This window comes from Sylvia atricapilla, chromosome 10 (assembly GCF_009819655.1).
Source record: "Sylvia atricapilla isolate bSylAtr1 chromosome 10, bSylAtr1.pri, whole genome shotgun sequence".
In the NCBI taxonomy this organism is placed as follows: Eukaryota; Metazoa; Chordata; class Aves; order Passeriformes; family Sylviidae; genus Sylvia; species Sylvia atricapilla.
The window spans coordinates 17,042,113-17,065,738 of NC_089149.1; the positions used below are offsets into that span (position 1 = coordinate 17,042,113).

The following is a 23,626-nucleotide window of genomic DNA, read 5'->3' on the forward strand; positions in this document are numbered from 1 at the left end:
TGAGATGGATACCAGCTTAGTGGGAGAACTCTGTTAAATGGGTTTTGGAGCTGGGATGTGGCCCAGGATTTGCTTGGGCTGCTGTTTGTATTCTTCTAGCTGAAGGAATGGATTATTAATGCTGGCTCCCCTCACCCTTCTGTGATGAGGGCTCCGTGAGGCTGGAGGCCAAAGCAGCACTGTAATTTGTCTTCAGTTCTTGTGCTGATGGCAAACAGTCTGATGTTTTTCCATAAGGTACATCATACATCCCTTGCAGTGGAATTCAGACCCCTCAGATAAGTGCTGTCTCTCTTATTTCTATTAAAAGAAATAGTTTTAATTTTAAGTTGGGGTGGTGTCTGTGTGTGAGGATATCATGGGCAGACACCTCCATGTGTCATTGAGGTTGTGTCTGACATCCAGAGGGATGTCAGACTTTGGTCCTAGAGGTCTGTTTTATGTGAGTTCAGTCTCACCCTCACAGACATCTTCATCTGCTTTATAATTGCACCGCTATTACTGGGGCAAGATAATAAGGTAGAACAAGAGAGAACTGCATCCTTTTGGTGTGTAAATGCCTGAACCTCCTGAACATGCGTTTTCTGGAGCTTTACTCCTGTCCTATTTCACTGAAATCTTTTAATTCTGCCTATAGGAATGCCATTCCTTGTTTAATGAGCAGGCACAGTTATGTCTGCTTATGTGTTAAACTCAGGATTTGTACAATATAAGTAGATTTTTTTCAAGTGTTTTGCAGCTTTCTAAGTGCAATATTATGTTTTGTCAGCTGCTTCAATATTATTTTAACTTGACAGCTTCCTTTGGAAGCTCTTCAGATTCCCAGGGTGCTGGTTATCCTGTCTGGTTGTAGTTTTCACAGGCCTTCTGTCTATTCAATTGGTAACTGTGTTCTTCATTTTTTATATTTATTTTTTAAAAAATATTTCGTTCTTGAGCTGTAAAATCAATTTTTGTGGCTGTGGTGCTGCTGCATTCTATATAAACAGCCATGGATAGTAACTCCCTGAAAGTGTACTAATATGGGTGGGATGTATTAAATCACTTTGAAAATTCAATTAATTTAACCACTCAAAACTGGCATTTAAAGCATTGTACATTTATTTAAATATCTATGTTTAGGGCATTTTTATGATACATTAGATTTGCAAATTGTAAGCAGTGTATGGGGTAGTCATATTAACACAAACGTTCAGTCTTTTCATGTTTTTTCCCTACTTACTGGCTCCTATACTTGTCCTGTAGGCTTGGCAAAAATCAGTTTCCACATCAGTACAAGAATTATTTATATATTTTGTATTATGATACAGTTTCCTGCTTTTTTTGCTGTTTAATATATTTTGATTTGTATCCTGTGTACCAGTTCTAGTTGGTTTGGATTAATTTTCTTTGTCACTTTAGATAAAAACCTGTTTATGGGCAAGAAGAGTGAGAGAGGTAGTTTTACTAGGAACGACTCAAAAAAGAAAAATTGGAAAGTTAGTTTTTAAAAACTCATTCTGGCAGCCAGTATTTTACGTGGAAATTGTTATTTCCACGTGTCCAAATGAGTGCTCTGACTCCCTGAAAGGCATACAAGATCATTACTCCAATTTTCAGGGAATTTGCTGCATTAAGCTGTAAGTGAATGTGTTAGTTGTATGTATGCAAGTAATTTTAAATCAGAAAATCTGTGAGAGCACACAAGGAAAACTCTGGCAGTGTCACAACAGGAGTACTGGAGTATGAACTGCAGCAAGTGATTTCCAGAGCACCTCTGCCTTGCTCATTTTTCCCCTTTTTAAAGGAAAACATTATTACAGTATTTTGTCTTTCTGTTGAGGAATCCAGGTCTAATGTTCAGCATTGTGTCTGAGTATTCAGGATAATTTGAGTTTGTGGCAGCTGAGCTTTGTGCTCTTGGTACTGTTTATTTTGGCTTGCAATAATGGGGAAGGGGTTGCCTGGGGTGCTCTGCCCTGGCTGCAGAATTGGTTGTATACCTCATCTAGGTACTTCACCTCTCTTAACCGACCTAAATATGCCAGGAAAAAAAAACAAAACAAGGGTTGTGTCCTTGTATAAAATCTGTAAAACTTCAAACCTCATCAGTGTAAGGAAGATGTGACTGTCTTGAAACACTTGTGTAGATGCTGTGGCAGAAGTGTGAGCGAGGTTTCACCGCTGAGCTCTGCAAGTATTTTACTAAGATCTGGTTTCATCCTGAGCTGCTGTTGGCAGGGAAATATTGGAGTGACCCTTCCTGAATGTGTTGCATTTTCATTTAATTAGAAGATCCCACTGGGGAGGAATTTTGCATCCTGCTCTGGAGTCCTCAGCAGAAGAAACATGGACCTGCTAAAGTAAGTCCAGAGGAGACTGTGGAGATGCTCCGAGAGCTGGAGTTTCTCTGCCATGAACGCAGGCTGATAGAGCTGGGGGTCTCCAGCCTGGAGAAGAGAAGGCTCCAGGGAATACCTTCCAGTGTCTAAAGGGGGATTAATAAAAACAGGGAGAGACTTTTTTTTTTTACACAGGCAGATTGCAGTAATACAGCGGGAAATAGTTTTAGAATGAAAGGGGGGAGATTTAGATGCGATGTTGGGAAGAAACTCTTCCCTCTGAGGGTGGTGAGGCCCTGGCACAGCTGCCCAGAGAAGCTGTGGCTGCCCCATCCCTGGAAGTGTCCAAGGCCAGGTTGGACAGGACTGGGAGCATCCTGAGGTGGTGGAAGGTGTCCATGCCCATGGTGTGGGGGTGGAATGAGGCGGGCTTTATGGTCCCTTCCACAAACAGCTTTCCCAGCTATCAGCAGTGAACCTCCTGGTGCAGAAGCAGGATGCTGCAGGGAGCCCGATTCCTGGAGAAGTTTCCATGTGTGAAGAAGTCAGTGTAGTCTGTTGTGACACAAATGCAATAGAGCTCTCCCAGGAGAAATGATCTCTAGTTTCTGTGTAGTGTGGCTGGAATATGCTTGGGAAATAAGCTGTGTCCACCAAAGCCATCTCTTGGGCGTGGGGGGTTGTTATTTCCGTGCTCAAGTGGTTTTGGTATTTACAGCTCCTGCATTTAATTCTTGAAGCCTTTGCTCTCTGCTGGATTTGTGTCCAGTGTGGGTATGAGAAAGGAGGCATCTTGAGCTTGTGTCCTGTAGGGGTTTCAGTAAGCTGGTGAACCTTTTCCAGGGGCTCTGACTATCCAGTCAGCTGCTTGTGTCCTCTGGGACTTTCCCCCTGGGGCGTTTTGTGGCAGGTTGGCACTCCTGTAGGAAGAAATGAAGGGTTTGGCCCCAGGATTGCTCAGCTGAGCTGAAATTCCCACTATCCAATGGTTACTGCGGCTGGAGCAAGCCCTGGGCAGCCACTAGAGAGAAACAAAGAGCTCTATTCTGAGTGCCTGTGTAAAAGAGCTTATCTGGAGGGAGACATTTCATCTTTCCTCTTTGTCTTCTCCCTTATTATTCCTTTTTCCCTTAGCTGACACTTACCAGCTCTACCAGTGTGATGAGGGAGTGCCAGATCCCTTAACCTTGGATTCTTTCTGGTTTTGCCATCCTCATACATACTTTGTGTTACCTCTTCTTTTTCCAGTTACCTCTAAATCTGGATGGGGAAGCCATAGCCTTGTCTTACCATTGCCAAATAATATTTCTGGCAGTTAAAAAAAAAGTTTTAAAAAGCACTTTCATTCTATGTTGGAGTTACTGGTGACCCTTCTGCACTTTGCCAGCAGCCTGAGGTTTTTAGAGCTCTGTTGCATGGTGAATCTCCAGGTTAGAGAGCTGGGAATGCTGTTATTAACACAGAAATGCACCAAGCTGTACAGGTGCCTCATGCAGGGCAGCCTTTAGTCAAATAGCTTTTGCTCTGGAATGTGTGGTTCCTCCCTGGCCATAAATGTCAGCTTTAATTAAGAGAGAATCTCAACAATGAGATGCAGACCTTTTTTTTTTTTTTTCTTTTTTTTTTTTTTTTTAAGTTTTCTTGTAAACTTTCCATACTTGCCCTTTTCCCTATTCTCCTTTGATCTTTAGAAAACCTCAGCTATAAAAATAAAGGCTGAAAAGTGTCTGCTAGGTGGTGAAATATGAGTAAGCACGAACACCCCGACTCATGGATTTGCATGTGCTGTTCCTGCTGCCGGGGCTGCCTTGTCTGCCTTTAGTTGACTCAGGATTTTCAGTAGGCAGAAGAAAGATAATTTCCTTGTTCAGCTCTGAACAGGCTGGTTCAGACACCTTGGAGCACGTATTATCATTATGCATCTTTACACAATGGTTCCTTGAAGGAAAACTCTGGCTGCAGGCTGGATAAAATGGAGCATGCCCTGAATTTGGTGGATAGGTGGCAACTCCTCAGCCCTGCGGCAGAGGGTGGGAATGGATCCCTTGGATGCCTCTGGATTTCATTCCTCCTCTACCACGCTCCTTAGACCTCTGTGTTCCTGCAAGGGCTGCCTCGGAGAAAGGTGGGAATGGACATTTCTGTCCATCAGCTCATCCCTCTGGCTTGTTTCTGTGTGCTGCTGTCATCAGCTGCCTTCCAAAATGAGTTTTCTTGCCGCATTCAGGGGAAATGGGAAATCAAGGCAGTTGGGAAGTCACTTCTGCAGCCCATCTGGTACTGTCACCTGTGGTGGTTGAGGTCTTTCAGAGGCAAAAAAAGGTTCCTGGTTTGCTGGTGGTAAAATGCCATCACAGTTCAGCAGAGCCACATTTATTTCACGAAGCAGAAGTGATGACTTGGGTGGGTGTTGAGTGCTCTGCAGGGTTCAAGGGACAATGTGAAGATGAATCACAGCTTACAGGTGGCCCCAGTATTCAGTGAGCCAAATATTGTTAATTTGCTTAAATCTGCTATTACTAATGGGCTTTTATCAGGACTCTTGGCAGTAGTCTGGGCCTACTCAGATTTTTGATGTTTATTTTTTTCAGTCATGATTCTCCTCAAAAGACTGAGATCTCTTTTGATTTCAAAAATGACATTTTGCAGCCTGCTTGCTCATTTTCAATGCAAGACTTTGCACATCTGCTCAGAGCCTTATGGAGTCAATCATTGCTCCAGGTTGTAATGGATTTTGGCAATGGGTTTGAAGAATATTTTCCCCTAGGAAGCCTTAGGAATCCTTTGAAATACCCCTCAGTAGGGTATTTGTCTTGCGTAACTTAGTTCGTGGTAAGCACATCTATTACAGTTTTGGCTATTCCTTCCTTTGTGCTGAAGATAATTTCCTCTCTGCTTTTTAAATTTCTTCCACTCAACCGTGATTTTATCTTCTTTTTTTCTCTCAAATCTCTTTATCACTTGGCCATTAAACAGCAGTTATGTGTGCTATGTTTCTCTTCTATTTGTGTGACACAGCAAAAATCGTAAGGAAATTAATGGGTTGGAAAAAGACAAATTGGAAAGAATTTAGCTGGGTATGTTCTGTGTGTCATCCAGTCGGATTTTGCCAAATCAGGCAGAGATTTTCCTACACCCTTGTTAAGAGTAGGAATATTATGTGTTTCCTGTGCCACCTGTAGCAGTAAAGGAAAGGTGGCAAGGAGGGACCTGACCTGTTTATAAACTTCATGGCAATTGGTTTGGTTACTGTGTCCCTTTGTAAACCTTAATGACAAATTGGTTTGTCTCAGGTATTTTTTATTTCTCTTTTTTTTTGGGGGGGGAGTGTTTGTCAGCTGTTCTCTCAACTGCATCATCTGAAGGGTGAGTGTCTTGCCTGTTTGTGGTTGTGTATCAGAGGATCTGAGCTTGTTCGGGGTATTTTAGGATAGCGTAGGTTCCTCTGCGCTCCCTGTAAAGAAAAGCTAAATAAAAATAACTTGTTTTTCCTCGGTGTGTGGTTTGGCATTGACCAAATCGTCTTTTCTGAGACCCCCTAAATCTGGAAGGAGAGGTTCCAGCATGTCCCTGGTACCTGCTTTTCCAGAGGAGGGGTGACTCTGAGCGCTGTGTTGCTTTGGAGCATCTGCAAGTATTTCCACTAACTGTAGGTGAACAGATGATCCCACTGGCTCTTCCTGGCCACTATCAGAATTTCTCTTGTCCATGCTTTTGTATGAGTCCTCTCTTGGCAGGCAGAAGATCTGGGACTACGTTTGCCAAGTCTGCAAGAAAGCAATTCTTTGTCTGCCTCTGCTGGGTTTTTTTTGCACAGTTTTCTCAGTTGAAATGATAAGTATTTTCAGTCTCTGAAGGTAGTCTCATTCTGTTCCAGGAAACTCCTTTTTGGATCTGATTAAATAAATCTCGTGGATCCAAATGCTTCAAGTTGGAAAGCTAGACATCCCAAAAGGCTTGTTTTGTTTTTCATGGAGAAGACAGTCTGAGATGTGCTGGCTTTGTGAATTTTTCTGCTGCAGTGAAATAATTTCAAGCTGTTGAGCTGCTGAACTAAGAGGCTGTTAGTGATGGGGCAGGAAGCTGTGGCTAGGTAGCACCATCTGAATAAAAACTTGTCAGAAAGCTGCTTTCTGCTAATCCCTGAGAGGAAGTGAGCTATAATCAGCACTAAGTGAGCTAATCACAGGAAATCTATTGCTCAACAGGAGCCTTTGAAAAAAAGGAGGGGGGCAGGGAGAAAAGAAGAATACCCTTGGAGGCTTTTCGTTCTGTTTTTGGACTCAAAAGTCTGTTTGATCTAAGAAAATTGAATATCTGATGAAGTCAGCAGCCCTCCAATCTCCACTTTGAAACAGCACCTCTTTTCCAGAGTAATGAAGCATCAAGTCTCATCTCTTCCAGTATGGTGATTTTTCAGGTATTGATCGGCTGTGTTTAAGCAAACTACCAAAACCACTGTAGGCCTGGGGCAGTGGGAATGTGTCACCCGGTATTTTCAGCAAAGATTTTTATAATACAGAGTAAGAGTGGGACATGACTATCTTAAATCTGCCTTGTCACACCAGTCTTTCCTTGGAGAATCACACACTAACTCTTGTATTGTTCTTGCTGGCTCTGTGCCCTTTTCACGTGACACCATCTGCCTTGGAGATTTGTTTCCCGGACTCTCCGTTGCTCTTTTCCTCTGCTCTGTTTGTGGTTGTCTCACATGCAGTGACAAGTGTTGCCAGTGGCCCCATAAGGCCCTCCTGGAAGTGGTGAAGCTGCTGCCTGGAGATGCTGCAGTGGTAACTCACTCTTCTCAAACCTAGTGTACTCTGCAGGGACACTCACCAGCAGCCCTTCCTTTTTTTTTGGCCCATTCTCTTTTCTTCAGTTCCTTCTGTCAGACCACAGACAATTTCGCTGTGTTGCCTTCAAGCTGTGTGCATGGCCTGAGTGTTTTGTAATTCAGGTGTTGTCCCAAAAGTGTCCTGCAGCTGTAGTGGCACATCAAAAGCAAAGTGGTTGTTTCTGAATGCTTTGGTAGCCCCAAATTTGTTATTCCTCCTTTTTGGTCAGCTCTGTCAAATGTACTTAAATGTGATATTTGTGCTGCTCCTTCTGTGTTATGCTGCTGATAGTATAAATGAGCTGAGGAATATTTACCCGCAGTGAAGAGCTGAGTTCAGCTGGCAGCTCTCTGAGGCTCCTGTGACAGATTTATTTGATGTATTTCACTGATTCAGCACTGGCTCCTCAGATATCAGTGTAAAGCACTGTATTGTGTGCCAGGAGCAGGAATTTAGGGACATTTTATCAAGCAGCTCTAACCTGGATGTGTTTTATTTTGGTTTCTTTTTCCAAGCAGTAGCCAATGTAGTTTTGCATTGCATCCCAGGCAGTGAAATACAGGTGCAGCCTAGACTGCTCAAATACATGAATTTGAACATCTTAAGAAGACAAATTCAGATCATCATGATGTGAGAACTTGGTACTCCAGCTGTTTGGTTTGGCACATGGTACCATCTTCCTACCCCTGCTCAGGGCTTTGTAAGGCTCATGTGTGTGTGGACTGTAATCTGGATTTAAAACTGAATCTGCTCAAATCCAAGTGCTCCAGGGAAAATGTGAGTGTGCACTATAGCAGAATGATTGGCTTCTATTTTATTTCCTTTCATCCTTTTATTCCTTTTTTTTTTTCTTTTTATTTCCTTTCCTTGTCTGCAGGCGAATTTGAGAAGAAAAATGTTTGTCCTTTTGTAGAATCAGGGGAGCAGAGCAGCAGCACAGAGCCTCGGCTGCGATGGGAGTGCGTGTCAGGCTCCATCCCTGTCACGAGGGAGCTGGGGCCGGCACAAGAGCCGTGCTTAGGAAGTCCTTCAGGAAGCAGCCCAGCTTTATGCTCACACGAGGGGAACTGGGGAGGACAAACAACAAAAAAGGGCAAGTCAAAGCCAGAGCATTCTGACTGATGTGCTGCAGCGGTGTGCATTTGTCAGCTTTCTGAAAGCACTGCCCAATCCTCACTTCAGCTATTACTCGCTGGCAGGGTTACGTTTCTCTGGGTATTTTCCCACCAGGGGCAGACACAGGAACGGCTGTCTCTCCTGTGATCTGGCCATGACTGTGGGTTTTTGGGCCCTTCCCATCCCCAAAAGAGGAAAGATAGTGAGCAGCAGGATGTAGATTGTAAAAATGAAACTTGGCGCATGTGAAAGTGGTGGGCAGGTCCCTTCAGGGCCTGGGAGGGACAGGAGGTGGGTTAAACTACACGAGGAGCTCACTGTGTGTGTCTGGGCCAAGGTGGAAAGGTTCATGGTGCTGAGTGAACTGTTGGACTCAGTGATCTGACAGATCATTTCGAAGCCAAATGATTTGATGGAAGAGGGGAGTTGCAGGTGTGAGGAACCTGGTTCCAGGTCTCCAAGCATTGGTGGTGGACATTTAGGACACCCAGACCCTTCTCGACACTTGCTGCTGCCTCTGCTACTTAGGTTGTTTTTTGGCTACTTAGGATGGAAAGAGAGCACTTAATTTTCACTGCCCCAGTGCAGGGCAAGAAACCTTTGTCAAAAGGAAGAAGGAGTGTCCTGTACTGGGGATGAGGACTGAGAATCAGAGCCCTGTGGTCGCCAGCACTGGCACCTGTGAGTATGTTTTGTGGGTTACGCAGCAGAACTGTGGGGAGAAAAGCTTTTAGCTCTTTTTGTGTCTTTTTGGGAGTGTAATGGGCTGCAGTTGTGTCCTGTGGTGGGACTGAACCGTGTGAAGGCAAATGTTATTTGCAGCTTCTCAGCTGTCTCTGTGGTTCAATCCATTGCTTTGTTGTTCTTGTATTAAATGTAGTGTGAGCAGTGATTGTGAATACATTATTATTATTGCTATTTCCTTCACTGGCAAAGGTGAAAGTGAATCCCTTTTCCATGTACTACCTTTAGCATACTTTGTGAGGCTGCTCAAACTCAGGTTAACTACTTTAATAAACGTCTTTCAGCGAAGCTAAGAAACCCACCATCACTTGTGTTGTCTGTGTCAGAGAAAGATGAACATGACATCCCCTTTGCTGGGTTACAGGCTTCTGGCAGACACTGGAAAAAAGTTCCCCATGTCTTTGCAATTACCTGCACAAGGAATGAATCAGCAGGGCAGGCACGTGGGTGACGGTTCTGGAGTGATTCCGTCTGGTTGCTGGGATCTGAACAGGCTCCTTTTCCTCTTTAAGAGCTGAGAGAGCAGAGACAGAGCTTTGGGGGGGTATTTGAACTCTTCTTTTAATTTTTTTTTCCCCCTTCTTTTAAATCCCTGCTCCAGTCATTGTCTATAATGTCAAACCTCTGTAGTCGTTTCCAAATACTTCCTGATGCTGTGGAAACTTTCCTTGCATGATGAAGGCAGGGTAGGGATAAAGGAGAAAGGAACTGCTTTCTTCTTCAGCTGAGTGCAGGATAGAGAGATCTATTTGGATTTGAACCTGGAGAGAATGACTGATTTTTCACTTCCATTGATGACTGAAGATTCGAAACTGTGCTTCGTGACGTACTTGGCATGAGTGGGTCTGTTGTCATTTATTTAAATGATGAATTCAAAGCTGCTGTGCTTTGAAATGGGCCTTTGTGCAAACTAGGTTTGAATTCAGCACTTCATTTTATCAATGATCTTTGAAACAGCCACTCAGAAATTCTACCATGTCTTGTTAAATAAATCACAGTTTAAATTTTTCCTTAAAGCTGAGGTTTTCCTAGACCACAAATTTAATGAGCTGGGAGGATTTTCATGCTGATGTCAGTCTTCGAGGTGAAAAGCTGATGCCTGAGCTCCTCTGTCACTCCTTTTTGCTCCACCAGGGCCACAGGTTGTTTTCCTGCTGTGGAGCTTCTGGGTTGTATTTGGAATGAGGTCAAGGATCTCTGTGAACACGTGGAACAGTCAACAGCTGATCAGAGCTGCAGCTCTGGGGGTTCTGCTCAGATGCCCTACACCAGCATCTCTTGTACACCAGTTCCCTGAAACGTTCATTTTCTCCTGAAATAGATTTGGATTTCCATATCCTTCCTTCCATCTTGGTACTTCAGAGTCTCTTCTCTTGAGCACACGAGATACTAAGGAATAACTTGTTTTGGATCAAGACTGAGTACGTGATGAGTTGCTTATGTCACTGAAAAGGATTTTTACACTGAAAAGAGTTTTTACTAGAGTGAGAAATTTATTTTAAAATTACATCAGCAGAAGTGCAGTTGGTTGGTGGTTTTGTTGTTGTTGTTTTGGGTGGTTTTTTGGGTGGTTTTTTGGTCTTTTTTTAAGTGTAGCCTGAGTACCACATGACAATGTTGTTAATTTAGTGACTGACCTCTCCAAGGGAGTGTGTGGGGAATTACTGTGTGTTTGCAGGGCCAAGTATGTTCTTGCCCAGTTTCAGATGCAGGTGAGTTGTTTATCCTTTCATCCTGCTCTTATCAGACAGCTCAGAAAAACTGCACAGATGGAGGAAGTAATAGGGTTTGCTTTAAAAAAATATAAAAGGCCACTCATGTTATTTTCTATGCCCAGTGTACCATTTTGCCATTCATGATGCACTTATTTACCTGCTATGGTTTATTTGGCTGATTGCATTTGTTGCAAAGAAGATATTTTTTGTTTTAACTGCCCCCATTTGGGTACCTAAAGATCATATATCCATCTCTTTTCTGAGGTTTGATTAATAGAAGGGACATAGATTATGGTCCCCTGCACTCCAAACCTGACTTCAAATATATATTATAGTGTATATATAAATATATACATATAGGAATATATACATATATACACAATTTTGATTTGGTGGATCTATTGTATATATATATGTTCATAAAGCAAATACCTTATTTGATTTTTACATCTCAAATGGATGGCATGTCCTTGCTGCAGTGTCTTGTAAGGGAAGCATTTGGAATTAAAATCCCTGTGGGTTGGTGGCTTAGGCCTGCTGTTGGGTTGCAGGATACTTAATTTTTGTCACCCGTACTACATGTGGACAACATACATACATACACATGGAAAACAAGACAATCTTGCAGGTAACTTGCAACATCTGAAAGAGCAACTATTAAGTGAATTTGGAGTGTTGGAAATCACTGCCTGATTCACAACTGCATCCCTGCAGCCATGTTCAGGTGACAGGTCCGTTTGTAATTCCATCATCAGAGAAGGGCTCCAAGGCAGGGCTGTGTAGGTGGGTGCTGCACAGCTTGCTGTGCTCTTCCCCCTGGCCTCCAAGTCATGGTGCACATATCCAGTTTCTACTGCTCTGCCAGTGCCTTGTGCTGCTTGTGCCTCTGATATTTTACAGAAAGTACGTTCTTTTATGGTCATTTATGGGGATAATTAATGTTAATCTCTTTGAGCTTCACAACATAAACCAGAGTGTTGCTCTAGTCCAGGCTGCTGGCTTGACTTGCATCCCTCTGTTGGGATTTGGCAGCATTCACCCACCCTGTGAAATGCCAGGGGATGACAGCCCATGTTGTTTTAGTTCTGCTGCTGGGCAGGATGCAGGTGTTGTATTGTTGGGAGCACAGTAATTGAGAGGGGATGGCACTGCCTTGTCGTAGCTCTTGTGAATGACACCCATCACGTGAGTCATGCCTTGAGATGTGATGCAAAGCTGGTGGGCATCAGGAGCCCATTCATTTCCCAATGAAATTCCCATTTCACTCTCAAGGGAAATGTTGTGAGAGGAGAAGGAGGTCAACACAAAGATGTGTTGGTTCCTGTTCCGAAGAGATAGTTTGTTATTTGAGTGAACAGAGGAATTGAGGATACGTTTGTTACTTCTCACTGAGAAGTATTTTCTGTACTTTGTGCTCTTTATTCTGTGGCAGAGAGGCTGCCTGTTTCCTGGCAATCAGAAAAAAATCTCCAAAATACTACAGGGACGGAGGAAGTGCTAGCAGAGATCTTTTTGAATGGGTAATGTGTCACGTAGATGTTTTATTGTGCTGTGGTTGTAGCCCTAGCAGCTGTTTGTGCGTGTTTTTCACTCATGTTTTTGTTGAGGATTCAAAGAGGATTGTGGTGATACTATATGTTATTTTCTGCAAGTGGAGAAAGTTTGGCACCAAGTGGGGAGGCAGTACAAGCCTCATTCAGGAGTGGAGTGCATCCTGTGGATCTTGGTGCTGAGCTCTTTCATGTAGGCTGTGTGATTTGGGTAGAGATGTTTTGAGCGTTGCTTAATGTGGGTAGTGTGCTGAATTATGGCTTACAAACATAAGCTGTTCCTTTGTCCCCACGGTCTTGTCTGATAAATGACAAGAAGGAAAGCATCTAAGGCTTTTAAAGCTGTTTGGTACTAGAGCATGAAGCTTTTTAGACTAGAGCTATCCCCAAAGGATGTTGTACTTAGGCCCTTCGTGTGAGCAGAGAACCAGATCTGGGAATTGTTCATTCGGTCTGGATTACTTTTATCACTGGAAATGTTTGTCGCTCCCTGCCACAAATGCTGCTGCTGGCACAAATGAATGGGTGGCCCAGAAGTGGGAATGAGGAAGGGATTTGCTTCCTTTGGTGGAGGCGTCAGTGTCTGCGTTCCTCAGAGTTGAATTCATGCGTCCCTCTCCTCTGCCAGCAGAAGGAATGCTACGTTCATGTACTCCATGCTCTTTTCCTGTGTTCAAATCCCATTTTTTTCCTCTTCCAGGGCTTTCCCTAGCTATTGAGAACCATGTCTGACAACGGAGAACTGGAAGACAAGCCCCCTGCCCCTCCCGTCCGAATGAGCAGCACTATCTTTAGTGCAGGGGTCAAAGACCAGTTGGCAACCAACAACAGCTTTAAACCCCTGCCCTCTGTCCCAGAAGAGAGGAAACCCAGGCATAAAATCATCTCCATCTTCTATAGCAATGAAAAAGGTAAGATGCCTCCTTTTCCCGCTCCTGTATGTATTCCTTTATTCTCCTTGTAAGTTTTGGTAGTGCTTTAGATGTCAGAGTCCAGCTTGTCTAAGTGTAGAGGTTTGGAAAACCACCCCCTATTTGCTGCCCAGCTTGAAGTAATGCATTTCCAAACATCCCAAATCGATGTCTGGCATTCCTGGGGATCATGTTACTTGGATGCAGATTTCTGGTTCCCAACCAGCACCCAGCTGGTTTGGAAGTTACTTCATGCTGATGATCATTTATGTGGCACCTTGAGGAGAAAAAAAGTCAGTAAAGAAATAGGGGTTAAAGGTGCAGTTGCATGAAGGAAAATTCAGAGAAGTTCTATATTTTTGTCTGTGGAACAGGATTAGGATTGATTACTAGTGGAGATAAACCTGGATTGCTTTAAAGAAGATTATTTCTGAGGAAAAAAAGCTATAATGGATACTTGACCATATTTCTGTGTTTTTTGTCCTCTTCTGTATGGGGAGTGCATGTACAGCAGTGGAGCCCTTTATCCTGGCTCTCCAGAACGTGTATCCATCTACAACAAAACAGATAGAAACACCTTCTGACATCTGAGATGGTAAAACTGCACAGGGACTTAAGCCTGACCTGAATCTTCAAAGCTTCCTGAAAATCTGCTGGTTAACATTACTTTTAATATGCACCTTGGAGAGGACCCTCCTGCTCGTGATGCTTTCTGTGCTCTTGGCTCCCCATGCCTTGCTGCTGGTGTGCTGGGCAGGACTGGTTCAGTCATGCTGACACAGGTCTAGTTGTTTGAAGAGGTTCTGCTCCTCTGGTTGATTATTCTCTTGGCTGAGTGTTTTCCCCAGGGCTGGTTTTCACTCTCTCTCAGCTGTATGAGCAGCTCTGCAGCCGTGCCTCTCCGTGGAGATCAAATCCAGAGAGACAGGTTGCCCTCTGTTCCCAAGATCTGGCTTTCTGCTCTCAACAGTAGGTGGGTTTCCTTTTTTGGAGGATGGAAGGATAGTTACTTCACAGGGTCATTTATTGTGAAACAGCCTGTCTGTGGCTGAGCTATAGCAGTAGCAGTGGTGCTCTTTCTGGTGACATGAGTGAGCCCCAAAGAGCAAAGTCTGTAAGCAGAACATGAAAAGCTACTACAGGTTGGTGGTGGCACACCAAGAGAGACTCCAGCCCTCTGAGAGTGCTGAGTTTGGGTGCTGAAGGTGGCAGGTCTGGGTGCAGGTAGCTCAATGTAGTGCTCTGTGTCTGGAGCAGGTTCTGCCTTGGCCCTTCAGTCCTGCAGAAATGGGTATTTTACCATGTTGTTGGTCCCACAGGGAAATACCTAGGATTTGTCACGGTGAGTTCTGCAGGGAAGTCTTGTGGAAGGATCAAATCCGTCCATCTTCAGGCAAGGTGAACGGTTTAGGAGCTGGGATGTCTTTATGCTGTTGCATTGGTGGTTGATCAGAGCATTTGAGCCCTTTTACAGACAGGATGAAAGAGAATGTAATGAGGTAGGACATAATCCCAAGTGAAGGAAGGTTTTCTTTGCTCTGTAGTAGTAACAAATGAATTATGAATGCAAGTGGGTGCAAGTATAGCTGGAGAGCTTTGTGACATTCCATGACATCTTTTTTTCTCCCTGGACATTTTCTCTTTTCATTTTGATGGTGGATGTGTTCATTGCTGGAATGGGGGGTGGTTGAAGAATTATCTGAAGTTGCATTGGCCCATCTCAAGTTGCTTTGGAGTCCTTTGATGACTATTCAGACCACTCTAGATACTGACAAGTACCAAATTTAGGGAAATTAAACCGCATAGTTATTTAGCATCTACCTACTGATACTTTGTGTTGTGAACTGAAAACAGGAGAAAGAATTTCTGCTGGGAAAACGACATTTTAGAGGAAATGAGTGTCAGTTTGTGTTTTCTAGATGTTAAAAAGTAATTCAAGTAGTGTCCTCCGAAAAAAGCAGGCTTTCCTGCATGGCAAGATATTAGGAAAAATGGAAATTGAATTACCCAACTTACAGAAACTCTCTGAAAGTTGTATATTTTTTTAATTTGAAAGAAACTTGTCTATTGCATGACCTGCAGCAAGGCTAAGGTAAATATCCAAAGAAGGGATTTTGGCCCTCAAGTCTGCAAAACTGGCTGTTGAATGTAAGCAGAACAGAAGTGGGCACAGTGTCTTTCTGGCACTCACACAATAGTCAGATGTTAGTTGTTTTGTTCATTAGCAAGGCTGGGACGCACCCTCCCCAGAAATGCCCATTTCAATCCTTCTTTTCTTTAAATTCAGCTGCTGGGAAGCTTTGCAGAAATACTAACTTCCTGCTCAGATTTTAAAAATACATTGGGACTAGATGCAAAATAATCTGTCAACCTGGGGCAGAAATTTTGTCGTGGGAAAAATGTCTCTAGGCAGCACATAAGTTAACAAATCACTACAAAAATGTTCGATTTTCCTTTTCAGAAAATGAAAAAATCCTTGCCATTATCCAGGAATGTTGTTTGGCTTTGTCTGCACATCTCTGTCCATATGATTTTGCAAGGTCCCTCCTGGCCAGTCTCATCTGCTCCTGGATCCTCTCTTGGGAGGTTCTTGTGCTTTGGGGGACTTGCAGATGAAGAGGTTTAGCAATTACACAGTTTCTGTCCCAAGTCTGAGCTAGTTCTGTGCTGAAATAATCATAAGGGTTTGAAGGGATTATTTAATCACCAGTCATGGAAGGTTTTTCCCCCCTGGTTCCATTGTTTAGGATAAATGAAGTGATAGTCATCTTCTTACTAGAGTACTTTATTGCCGTGAATTTTCTTGGCCTGACTTCTGAAGTCGAAGGAACCTCTGTGTGGTTTTGGAAAGCTTTAAAATAGTCCCCTAAAACCAGAAATGTTTGTCTTTGAGCAGAAGGTATTGGAGGAGGTGCTGAGGGCATCACCCAGATCCTGCATGTCACGTGCTTGGGGGCACATTTCAGTGTGGTTTCAGCTGGAGCTCAGCAACTCCAGGTGCACATCTGGAGTCAGCTGCCTGCTACCTCCAGCTGTTGGGAAACAGCTGTGTTTCTTGCCTTGTGTGTGGAATTTGGCTGGTGGGAAGAGAGGGCAGCCTGAGGATGGGTTTGCCCTGGGAAGTACAGAGGTTGGCACCTTGCTGAGTGCCTGTTGCTTCACCTGGGGCAAAGAGTCTGGTTGTATTTGAGGCACCTTTTTAAATCAGACAGAGCCTTTCTCCAGCTCACCAAATCCTTCCAAAGGACCTGTGTGTCTTCCCCTCTTGGGAACAGGCGGACTATGCTTCTGTCTCTGCAGTGCTAAGGGCCAAATTCTTGTTCCCATGCCCAATAATAAAATGGTAAAACATCCATTTCTGCAGGATTGAAGGGCCAAGGCAGAACCTGCTCCAGACACAGAGCACTACACTGAGCTGCCTGCACCCAGACCTGCCACCTTCAGCACCCAAATTCAGCACTCTCAGAGGGCTGCAGTCTCTCGGTGTGCTGCCAGCAACCTGTACTAGCTTCTTGTGTTCTGCTTACAGACTTTGCTCTTTGGGGCTCACCCATGTCACTAGAAAGAACAACCATGTGCAGTTTGAAAGGAGCATTGCGCTGCACTGAAGGGATTCCCGTTTCAATCCTGACCCAGGGGCTGGGAAGCTGTGCGGCCTCACCGTGGTCTTGTTCTCAAAGTGAGGATGTCCTGCCAGCACATGACTCACCGGGCTTGCCTCTGGCTGGGGCTGTTTGTTTGAAGTGCTGCTCTGCTGTTCCTGTGGGCAGAGCAATGGGTTTTAGTCTCCTGCCTTGCCTACTCATGGGATCTGTGTATTTTTGGAAGGAGTGGGTTTATTTACCCAGCACATGCTGGAGGGCTTGAGCACCAGCTCCTGTTTGCTGCACGTCAAGTGCTCCCCAAACAGGAGCCTTCCTGAGGAGTACAACTTTTTTATATATATATATATGTATATAATATATATATATATATGTTCCCCCTTGCTTCCACATAAAAAACGGCAAGAAATAAGGCAGAAATATACTTTCCTTGGTTTTCACAGCAGCGAGTTTCCCCTGGGCTGCGACTGAACGCTGTTAATGAAACGTCTGACAGCCTTTTGCTTTTTGGCTCTGCCCCGTGCAGCCATATTAAAGATATCCTGTTTATAACAGCCGTGTCTTTCCACGGCATTGTTCAGCTGCAGGCAGCCCACATGGCTTTTCGTTCGGGAGTATTGTCCTCGCTCCCCGTCCTTCCCTTCCCGCCAGCCTGGGGGGATTTCAGACGGATTCCTGCCTCTGAGCAGCACCATCTTTGCTTGCTGTGTAGTAATGAAGAGAGTACTGGTTTACCTGCTTTTTCTGGACTGTAACTTTTAAGGTGAATTTAAAAACAAAGCAGAAAAAAACCACCCAACCCGAACCACCCCCTAAAAACTCCCAAAACAAATAAACAAAAATCCAAAGCCTCGAGTGTTAGAAAATCTCTTATGAACTCAATTGAATCTAGGTTGGATTGTGCATGTGGTCCTTCTAGTTATTTATTCCTGCTTCTGGTACTTATTATGCTCTCCCTCACCTTTTAATTTAAATTAGGCAATTGCTCTGAGGCTATAAACTCTTATCTTCATTACAGGAAGTCCTAGTTTGCATTAATTACCTTGAATTGAAGCAGTGAGGCAACTGAGTTAAGTGTCTTTAGGGTGAAGTTGAGGTTGAACTGAAGTTGTCTTTATTGCTGTTCTTAATCTATATTAAAATGTCTTTTTTTGCATTGTAAACATTTAATATGTTTAGATTTCATGTGCTCAACAGAGCACTCTGGTGCTCTTAATCTCTTTTTCTTCTTGCTGCCATAGTATAAATTATTTGAATGGAACAATGTTCTTGGAATCACAGAATCCCAGCATGGTTTGGGTTGGAAAGGAACTTGAAGCCCATCCAGTTCCGCTCTGCCATGGGCAGGGACACCTTCCTCTATCCCAGGTGGCTCCCAGCCCTGTCCAACCTGGTCTTGGACACTTCCAGGGATGGGACAGCCACGGCTTCTGTGGACAACCAGTGCCAGGCCTCACCACCCTCACAGGGAAGACTTTCTTTCTAACATTGAGATCTTTGAATGTCTTTTTCAGGAAGCAAGAAGAAGGAAAAGGAAAGGCCAGAAATCTCCCCGCCGTCAGATTTTGAGCATACCATCCATGTTGGCTTTGATGCTGTTACTGGAGAGTTCACTGTGAGTATTCCTGCCTTGGAGCAGCTCAGGAAACACCGTAGGTCAGTGCTGCAGTGAAGCCAAGGCAGAGTTTTAGAATAAAGCATGAGTTAGTCTTTGTTTCTACTGAAGAACTATTTTTTCCTGCGTGTTTGTACAGCACACTGTGACCTGTTTGTGCTTCTGCAATGCCAGTGTCACATCTGATGCTTTGTGTCACCCAGGAGAGCCCTCCCTGACAAACCCTCTTCAGTTTGCTTTCTTTAGTGGGTAACACTGGGTGGGTTGAGTGTTTTTATGTTCCCACTCCTCACATCTGGCCCAGCATACCTGGAGGAGTTGTGTCCTGTGATCTGTGTTTTCGCCTTTGGCTCCCCATCCTACTTTCTCATGTGCTTAAGGCTGTGCATGTTATGCTTTTTATAGAGGGAAGAAATTTGTTTTGCTTTTCAAAAAACCTTAAACTACAAAAAGGATCCTTAAAATCCCCTATTTTTTCAGGGAATGCCAGAACAATGGGCTCGGTTACTTCAGACCTCAAATATCACCAAGCTAGAACAGAAGAAAAACCCCCAGGCGGTACTAGATGTGCTGAAATTCTATGACTCAAAAGACACAGCAAAACAGAAATATCTGAGTTTTTCTGCTCCAGGTGAGAGCCAACTGTGCAAGACACTGGAGTTGGGTATTGGGAGCACAGACTTCCTCTGTCAGAATGATAAATCAAGCTCAAGTGCTAAAATCAAGGTGCATTTCAGTGAGGCACAAATGTACAAAGATTGATTTTAAACTGACTGGAAACTGGCGTTGTCCAGTTAATTTCCTGTTTTAAGTGGAGAGGGGAAGAAAAGGAGCTGGATCATTCAGAATAGCAGCCAAAATGAGCTTGAATGTGCTGTGTTTATCAAGCTGGGGCTCTGGGATGAACTGGTTTTGTGCTGGAGGCCTTGCTCCTCACAGCTGTCTCTGAACTTGATGTCACCAGCTGGTGACATCAGTGATGCAGAATAATTTGTGACTTCTAGATGGAGGCCTGTGTTGGAAAGCTGAGAAAAGGACTGTCCCACAACGTGCTGTTTTACCTACTTTTCTTCCAAATTCTTTCTGAAAGTAGCTTAGTAATAAGGCTTTGTAATATTCTTATCCTGTACTTGACAAAGTTCACTTTTTTTTACTTTTTTTCTGATGATTTTATTTATTCTGCTATTTGTTCTGTTTAGAAAAAGATGGTTTTCCTTCAGGAACACCAATGGTGAGTGTGTTTACTATTATTTGGATATTCTGTGGTGCATACAAGATCAGGTCTTCTGGACTTGTTATATCCTGAATCTTGAAGTATTAAACTGTATAAAGATTAAAAGTATAAAAATCAGGAATTTTTGTGTGTGTGTGTGGAATAGAAGCATAAATTTGGGTGGTTAATTGCATATTTCACTGCAGCAACAGTGTTTGAATCTCATAATAAAATTAATAACTAAAGGATAGACTGAGTGGTTTAAGCTATTTTCTTTTGACATGGTAAGAATTATTATCTTTTAATGTGAAGAAAAAAAACATGAAGTCTTTAATACTGTGGGAGAGGCAATTTGTTTATCTGCCTTTTTTAAACTTTGGTAAAAATGTAGACCAACGCCAAAGGTTCAGAACCATCAACAGCTGTGGCAGATGACGATGAGGATGATGAAGAGGCTCCTCCTCCTGTGATTGCTCCCCGGCCAGATCACACAAAATCGGTGAGCAGCTGTCAAACTGACAGACCTGCATTTCTCTGCTTTTTAGGGAAGTGCTTTATTTGGGCAAGAAGCTGCTGTAAGTTTTTAGAGAAAAGTTCTGGTTTTTGAATTTGCTAAGAAAATTCCTAATTTCTGAGTATCAGTTCGATTAGAAGTCCTGTAGTTAATAGAATCGTAGGATCACTTAGGTTGGAAAAGACCACTCAGATAACAAATTTGTTGGTTTCTTTGTCAGCTTGTTTTGAACACATCCAGTTACACTTATCTTTGTGAGGAAAAGGAGGATTCTTATTCCTAAATAAAAAGAATAAGAATTCCTGTAGGCCGTTTGTGTAACTTTGCACAACACGATGATACAGGTGTAATGCATTTGCTTTCTTGTATCTGATTGGGTTGAAATGTGGTATCCCCTCCAAGTACAGCACCTGAACCCCATCCAATGCAGATTTTAGATTAGAAAGCTTATTTCACTCACAAAATCATCAGTACTGCAGGAACAGTGAAATGCTTGAGAAGCTGTTCATTAAGTTTTAGGGTAGCCCTCATCTACACCCCTTGGTAATGGTGTCCCAGAGATCCCACTTACCCCAGCTCCTTCTTTTGGCTGTGGAAGCTGTACATTTTGCCTCTCTCTTGCCCACTTTTTCCAGGAGTGCAAATGTGAATTATGTTTATTTGTCTAGGGGTTTTGCTTCATAATTTCCCACTCCTGGGATTTAGACATACAAAAGGTGAGCGGTCCACAGCTGGATATTTCTGGAGTAGCTGTGTATATCTGTGAACAGCTCAGGCAGGAATTAAATAAACCTCCAAGAAATTAAATCCCTTAAAAAAACCCTTAAATTGGGGACAACTGGGAAATACTTGAGACTCTTATCCTTCTTTTCATGGTAATCAAGCATCTTTTTCCTTTAGATTTCAGTAGAAATTGATATTAAATATTCGTTTCTGCTCTGTTAACTAGTATGGGTTATAAAGAATAAGCAGATAAAAAACCTGAGAAACCCACTGTGGAATCTCCTAGCATCCTCTCTCTTCAGGAAGTGCCTGGATCTCTTTCACAGGTCATGATCTTGTTTTTATGGAGCTTTAATATGTGTCAGTCTAATTTCTGCCTCATACCTGTTACAAAATGTTGCTGGGGGATCTTTGCAGAGCTGTGGTGGGTTTCAGCTGATGGCAGAGCAGTGCTCAGGTCTCTGGTCTCCCTTGCAGATTTACACCCGCTCTGTCATTGACCCCATCCCTGCCCCGGCTGGTGACACGTGTGCTGACAGCGCCTCCAAAGCAGGGGATAAGCAGAAAAAGAAAACCAAGATGTCAGATGAAGACATCATGGAAAAACTACGTAGGTGCCATCATTTCAGATCAACAATAGGGCTGGGGAGAGGAATGTGACAATTTTGCCCTCACCCTTGCTTTGTGTGTAGTGCTTGGGTAGCTTTGTGTCCAGCAGCAGCTGAGAGTGCTACTCTAGCTCAGGTGGTTTGTAATGCTGGAACAGATTTGGGGTTGTGTCATACATGCACATCACAGTGTCACAACTGACCTTCAGTCAAACCATAGTAACAAAAATAGTTTCTGCTGTTGCTTGTTCCGCAAACATCTTGATGATGATTTTTTCACTGTGTTCCCCTGCAGCTTTGGCTGTTGGTGCATCAGCTTTGCCACTTGAGCAGACTCACTCTTGGGCCTGTCTTGGCCAGGCCAGCCCTGCTGTTGGGGGGCAGTGGGATTGGACTGACTTTTTGATTGGTTTTGGGGTTTTTTTGGTTTTTTTTTTTAGGCACTATTGTAAGCATAGGAGATCCCAAGAAAAAATACACCAGATATGAAAAAATCGGGCAAGGGTAAGTATTGATCCCAACTTTTATTCCCCGTGGGCCAGTGTCAGCAGCAGGGTGCTGTTCTCTGCCTCACACCACTTAACAGTGCAGGCAGAGATGTTGGCTGCATTCAGCAGTGAAAAATCACAGAATCCCACCCTAGTTAAGGTGGGAAGAGACCTTAGAGCCTATCCCTTGAAGTCCCACTCCCTGCCATGGGCAGGGACACCTTCCATTATCCCAGGCTGCTCCAGACCCTGTCCAGCCTGACCTTGAACACTTCCAGGGATGAGGCAGCTATGACCTCTCCTGGCAGCAAACAGTAAAGTAAATAAACAGTGAAGGCATCACACAGTGGTGGAAATTTTGAATTGAAAACTGAAACAATTTTGTGTTTGTGACTTGGCTGTGTGTTTGTTATGCAGGAAGATGCAACTTGCTATAACATTTTTTTTCTCTTTACAGGGCTTCAGGTACAGTTTTCACGGCTATTGATGTGGCAACAGGGCAAGAGGTAAGATTCCTGTGTTCATTTTATGTTTAAATGTTCTTCTCTAGGTGGCAAGAATGATTTGAGTGATTTCCTTCAGTGGCTCCCATCACTGCTATCACCTCTCAAATCTGTTTGTCATAGTCAGTTTTAGGAGTGTGCCTTGTTGTATAGTAATCAGATGATGAAAGCTAAAAGCAGAGATCTGTCTTTCCTGTGAAACGCAGAGGGAGTGAGATGTTCCAGAAGTGAGTTTGGAAAATAGTTTATCCTTGAAGAACTGCAGGCATTGTTATCTTACGTTTTCAGAAATAAGATTTTGTTTAGTCTTGCACACTTGGCTGTGTCTGTCTCTAGGGAAGCAGCTTGTCTCACGTGATGCCCTGGTGCAGTCAGAATGTCTTCTCCATATCCTACTCTTTGCTGTTATCCCTTGGTTTCTCCAGTGAAATTGGGGGCATCAGCAATACTGTGCATGCTTTTCATCCAGTGGCCATATCTTGGGGACAACCAGTGGGCTTGTGGGACTCAGATTTTAGGAATTATTTGTCTCTGTTTAACTTCAGATTTCCTTAATTTTCTTCTAATATATTTAAGTTCTTTCCTAAATTTTCCTTTAAATATCCACAAGTAGGTATTCTTTAGGTCACTGATAAGTAGATGCCCTTTCAGCAGTAAGCACAATCAGTAGTCCTGCAGTGAATCACTACATCTTGATTAAACATCAGCCGTGCCATCATCTCAGGGTCTCTCAGTTTGCTCTCTACACACTGCAGTATTTCATGTCCTCTTACTGATTGCAGAGTGAATTTTGGGGTCCAGGGCCTTTTTTGACCTGCTCTGCACTTTGCCAGGCAGTTGATGGTTTGCAGCCTTCATGCAGTACTCAGGTTTCCTCTGCCCAAGGACAGAGTTTGGTTTGTTCATCAGTAAAAGGAACACTCCTCTTAGAGCTACACAGTGACGGGACAGGAGGGAACAGACAAAAACTGCCCTAAAGGAAATTCAAGTTAGATATTAGAATTTTTTCCCTCTCAGGCAGGATGAGTAGGCATGGCACAGGAGCTCAAGAGGGGTTGTGGAATTTCTGTTCATTGAGCTCTCCACTCCATACTCACAAAACCCTCAGCAACCTGCTCCACCTCCAGCCATCGTTATTTTGTCACTCTGTGCTACAGAATGATGAGAA

The 23,626-nt window shown here is 43.5% G+C and overlaps 1 protein-coding gene across 1 annotated transcript in view; it reads left to right on the forward strand.

Annotated features, from left to right (window-relative positions):
* The window catches only part of PAK2 (p21 (RAC1) activated kinase 2), a 42,416-nt gene that overhangs the window by 7,685 nt on the left and 11,105 nt on the right, over positions 1-23,626 (forward strand). The window contains exons 2-9 of the mRNA XM_066326150.1: positions 12,982-13,192; positions 18,309-18,409; positions 18,890-19,040; positions 19,609-19,640; positions 20,014-20,121; positions 21,337-21,469; positions 21,908-21,971; positions 22,413-22,461. Of these exons, the coding sequence (XP_066182247.1) occupies positions 13,006-13,192; positions 18,309-18,409; positions 18,890-19,040; positions 19,609-19,640; positions 20,014-20,121; positions 21,337-21,469; positions 21,908-21,971; positions 22,413-22,461 (825 nt within the window). The 5' untranslated portion in view covers positions 12,982-13,005. The remainder of the gene's footprint in view (positions 1-12,981; positions 13,193-18,308; positions 18,410-18,889; positions 19,041-19,608; positions 19,641-20,013; positions 20,122-21,336; positions 21,470-21,907; positions 21,972-22,412; positions 22,462-23,626) is intronic.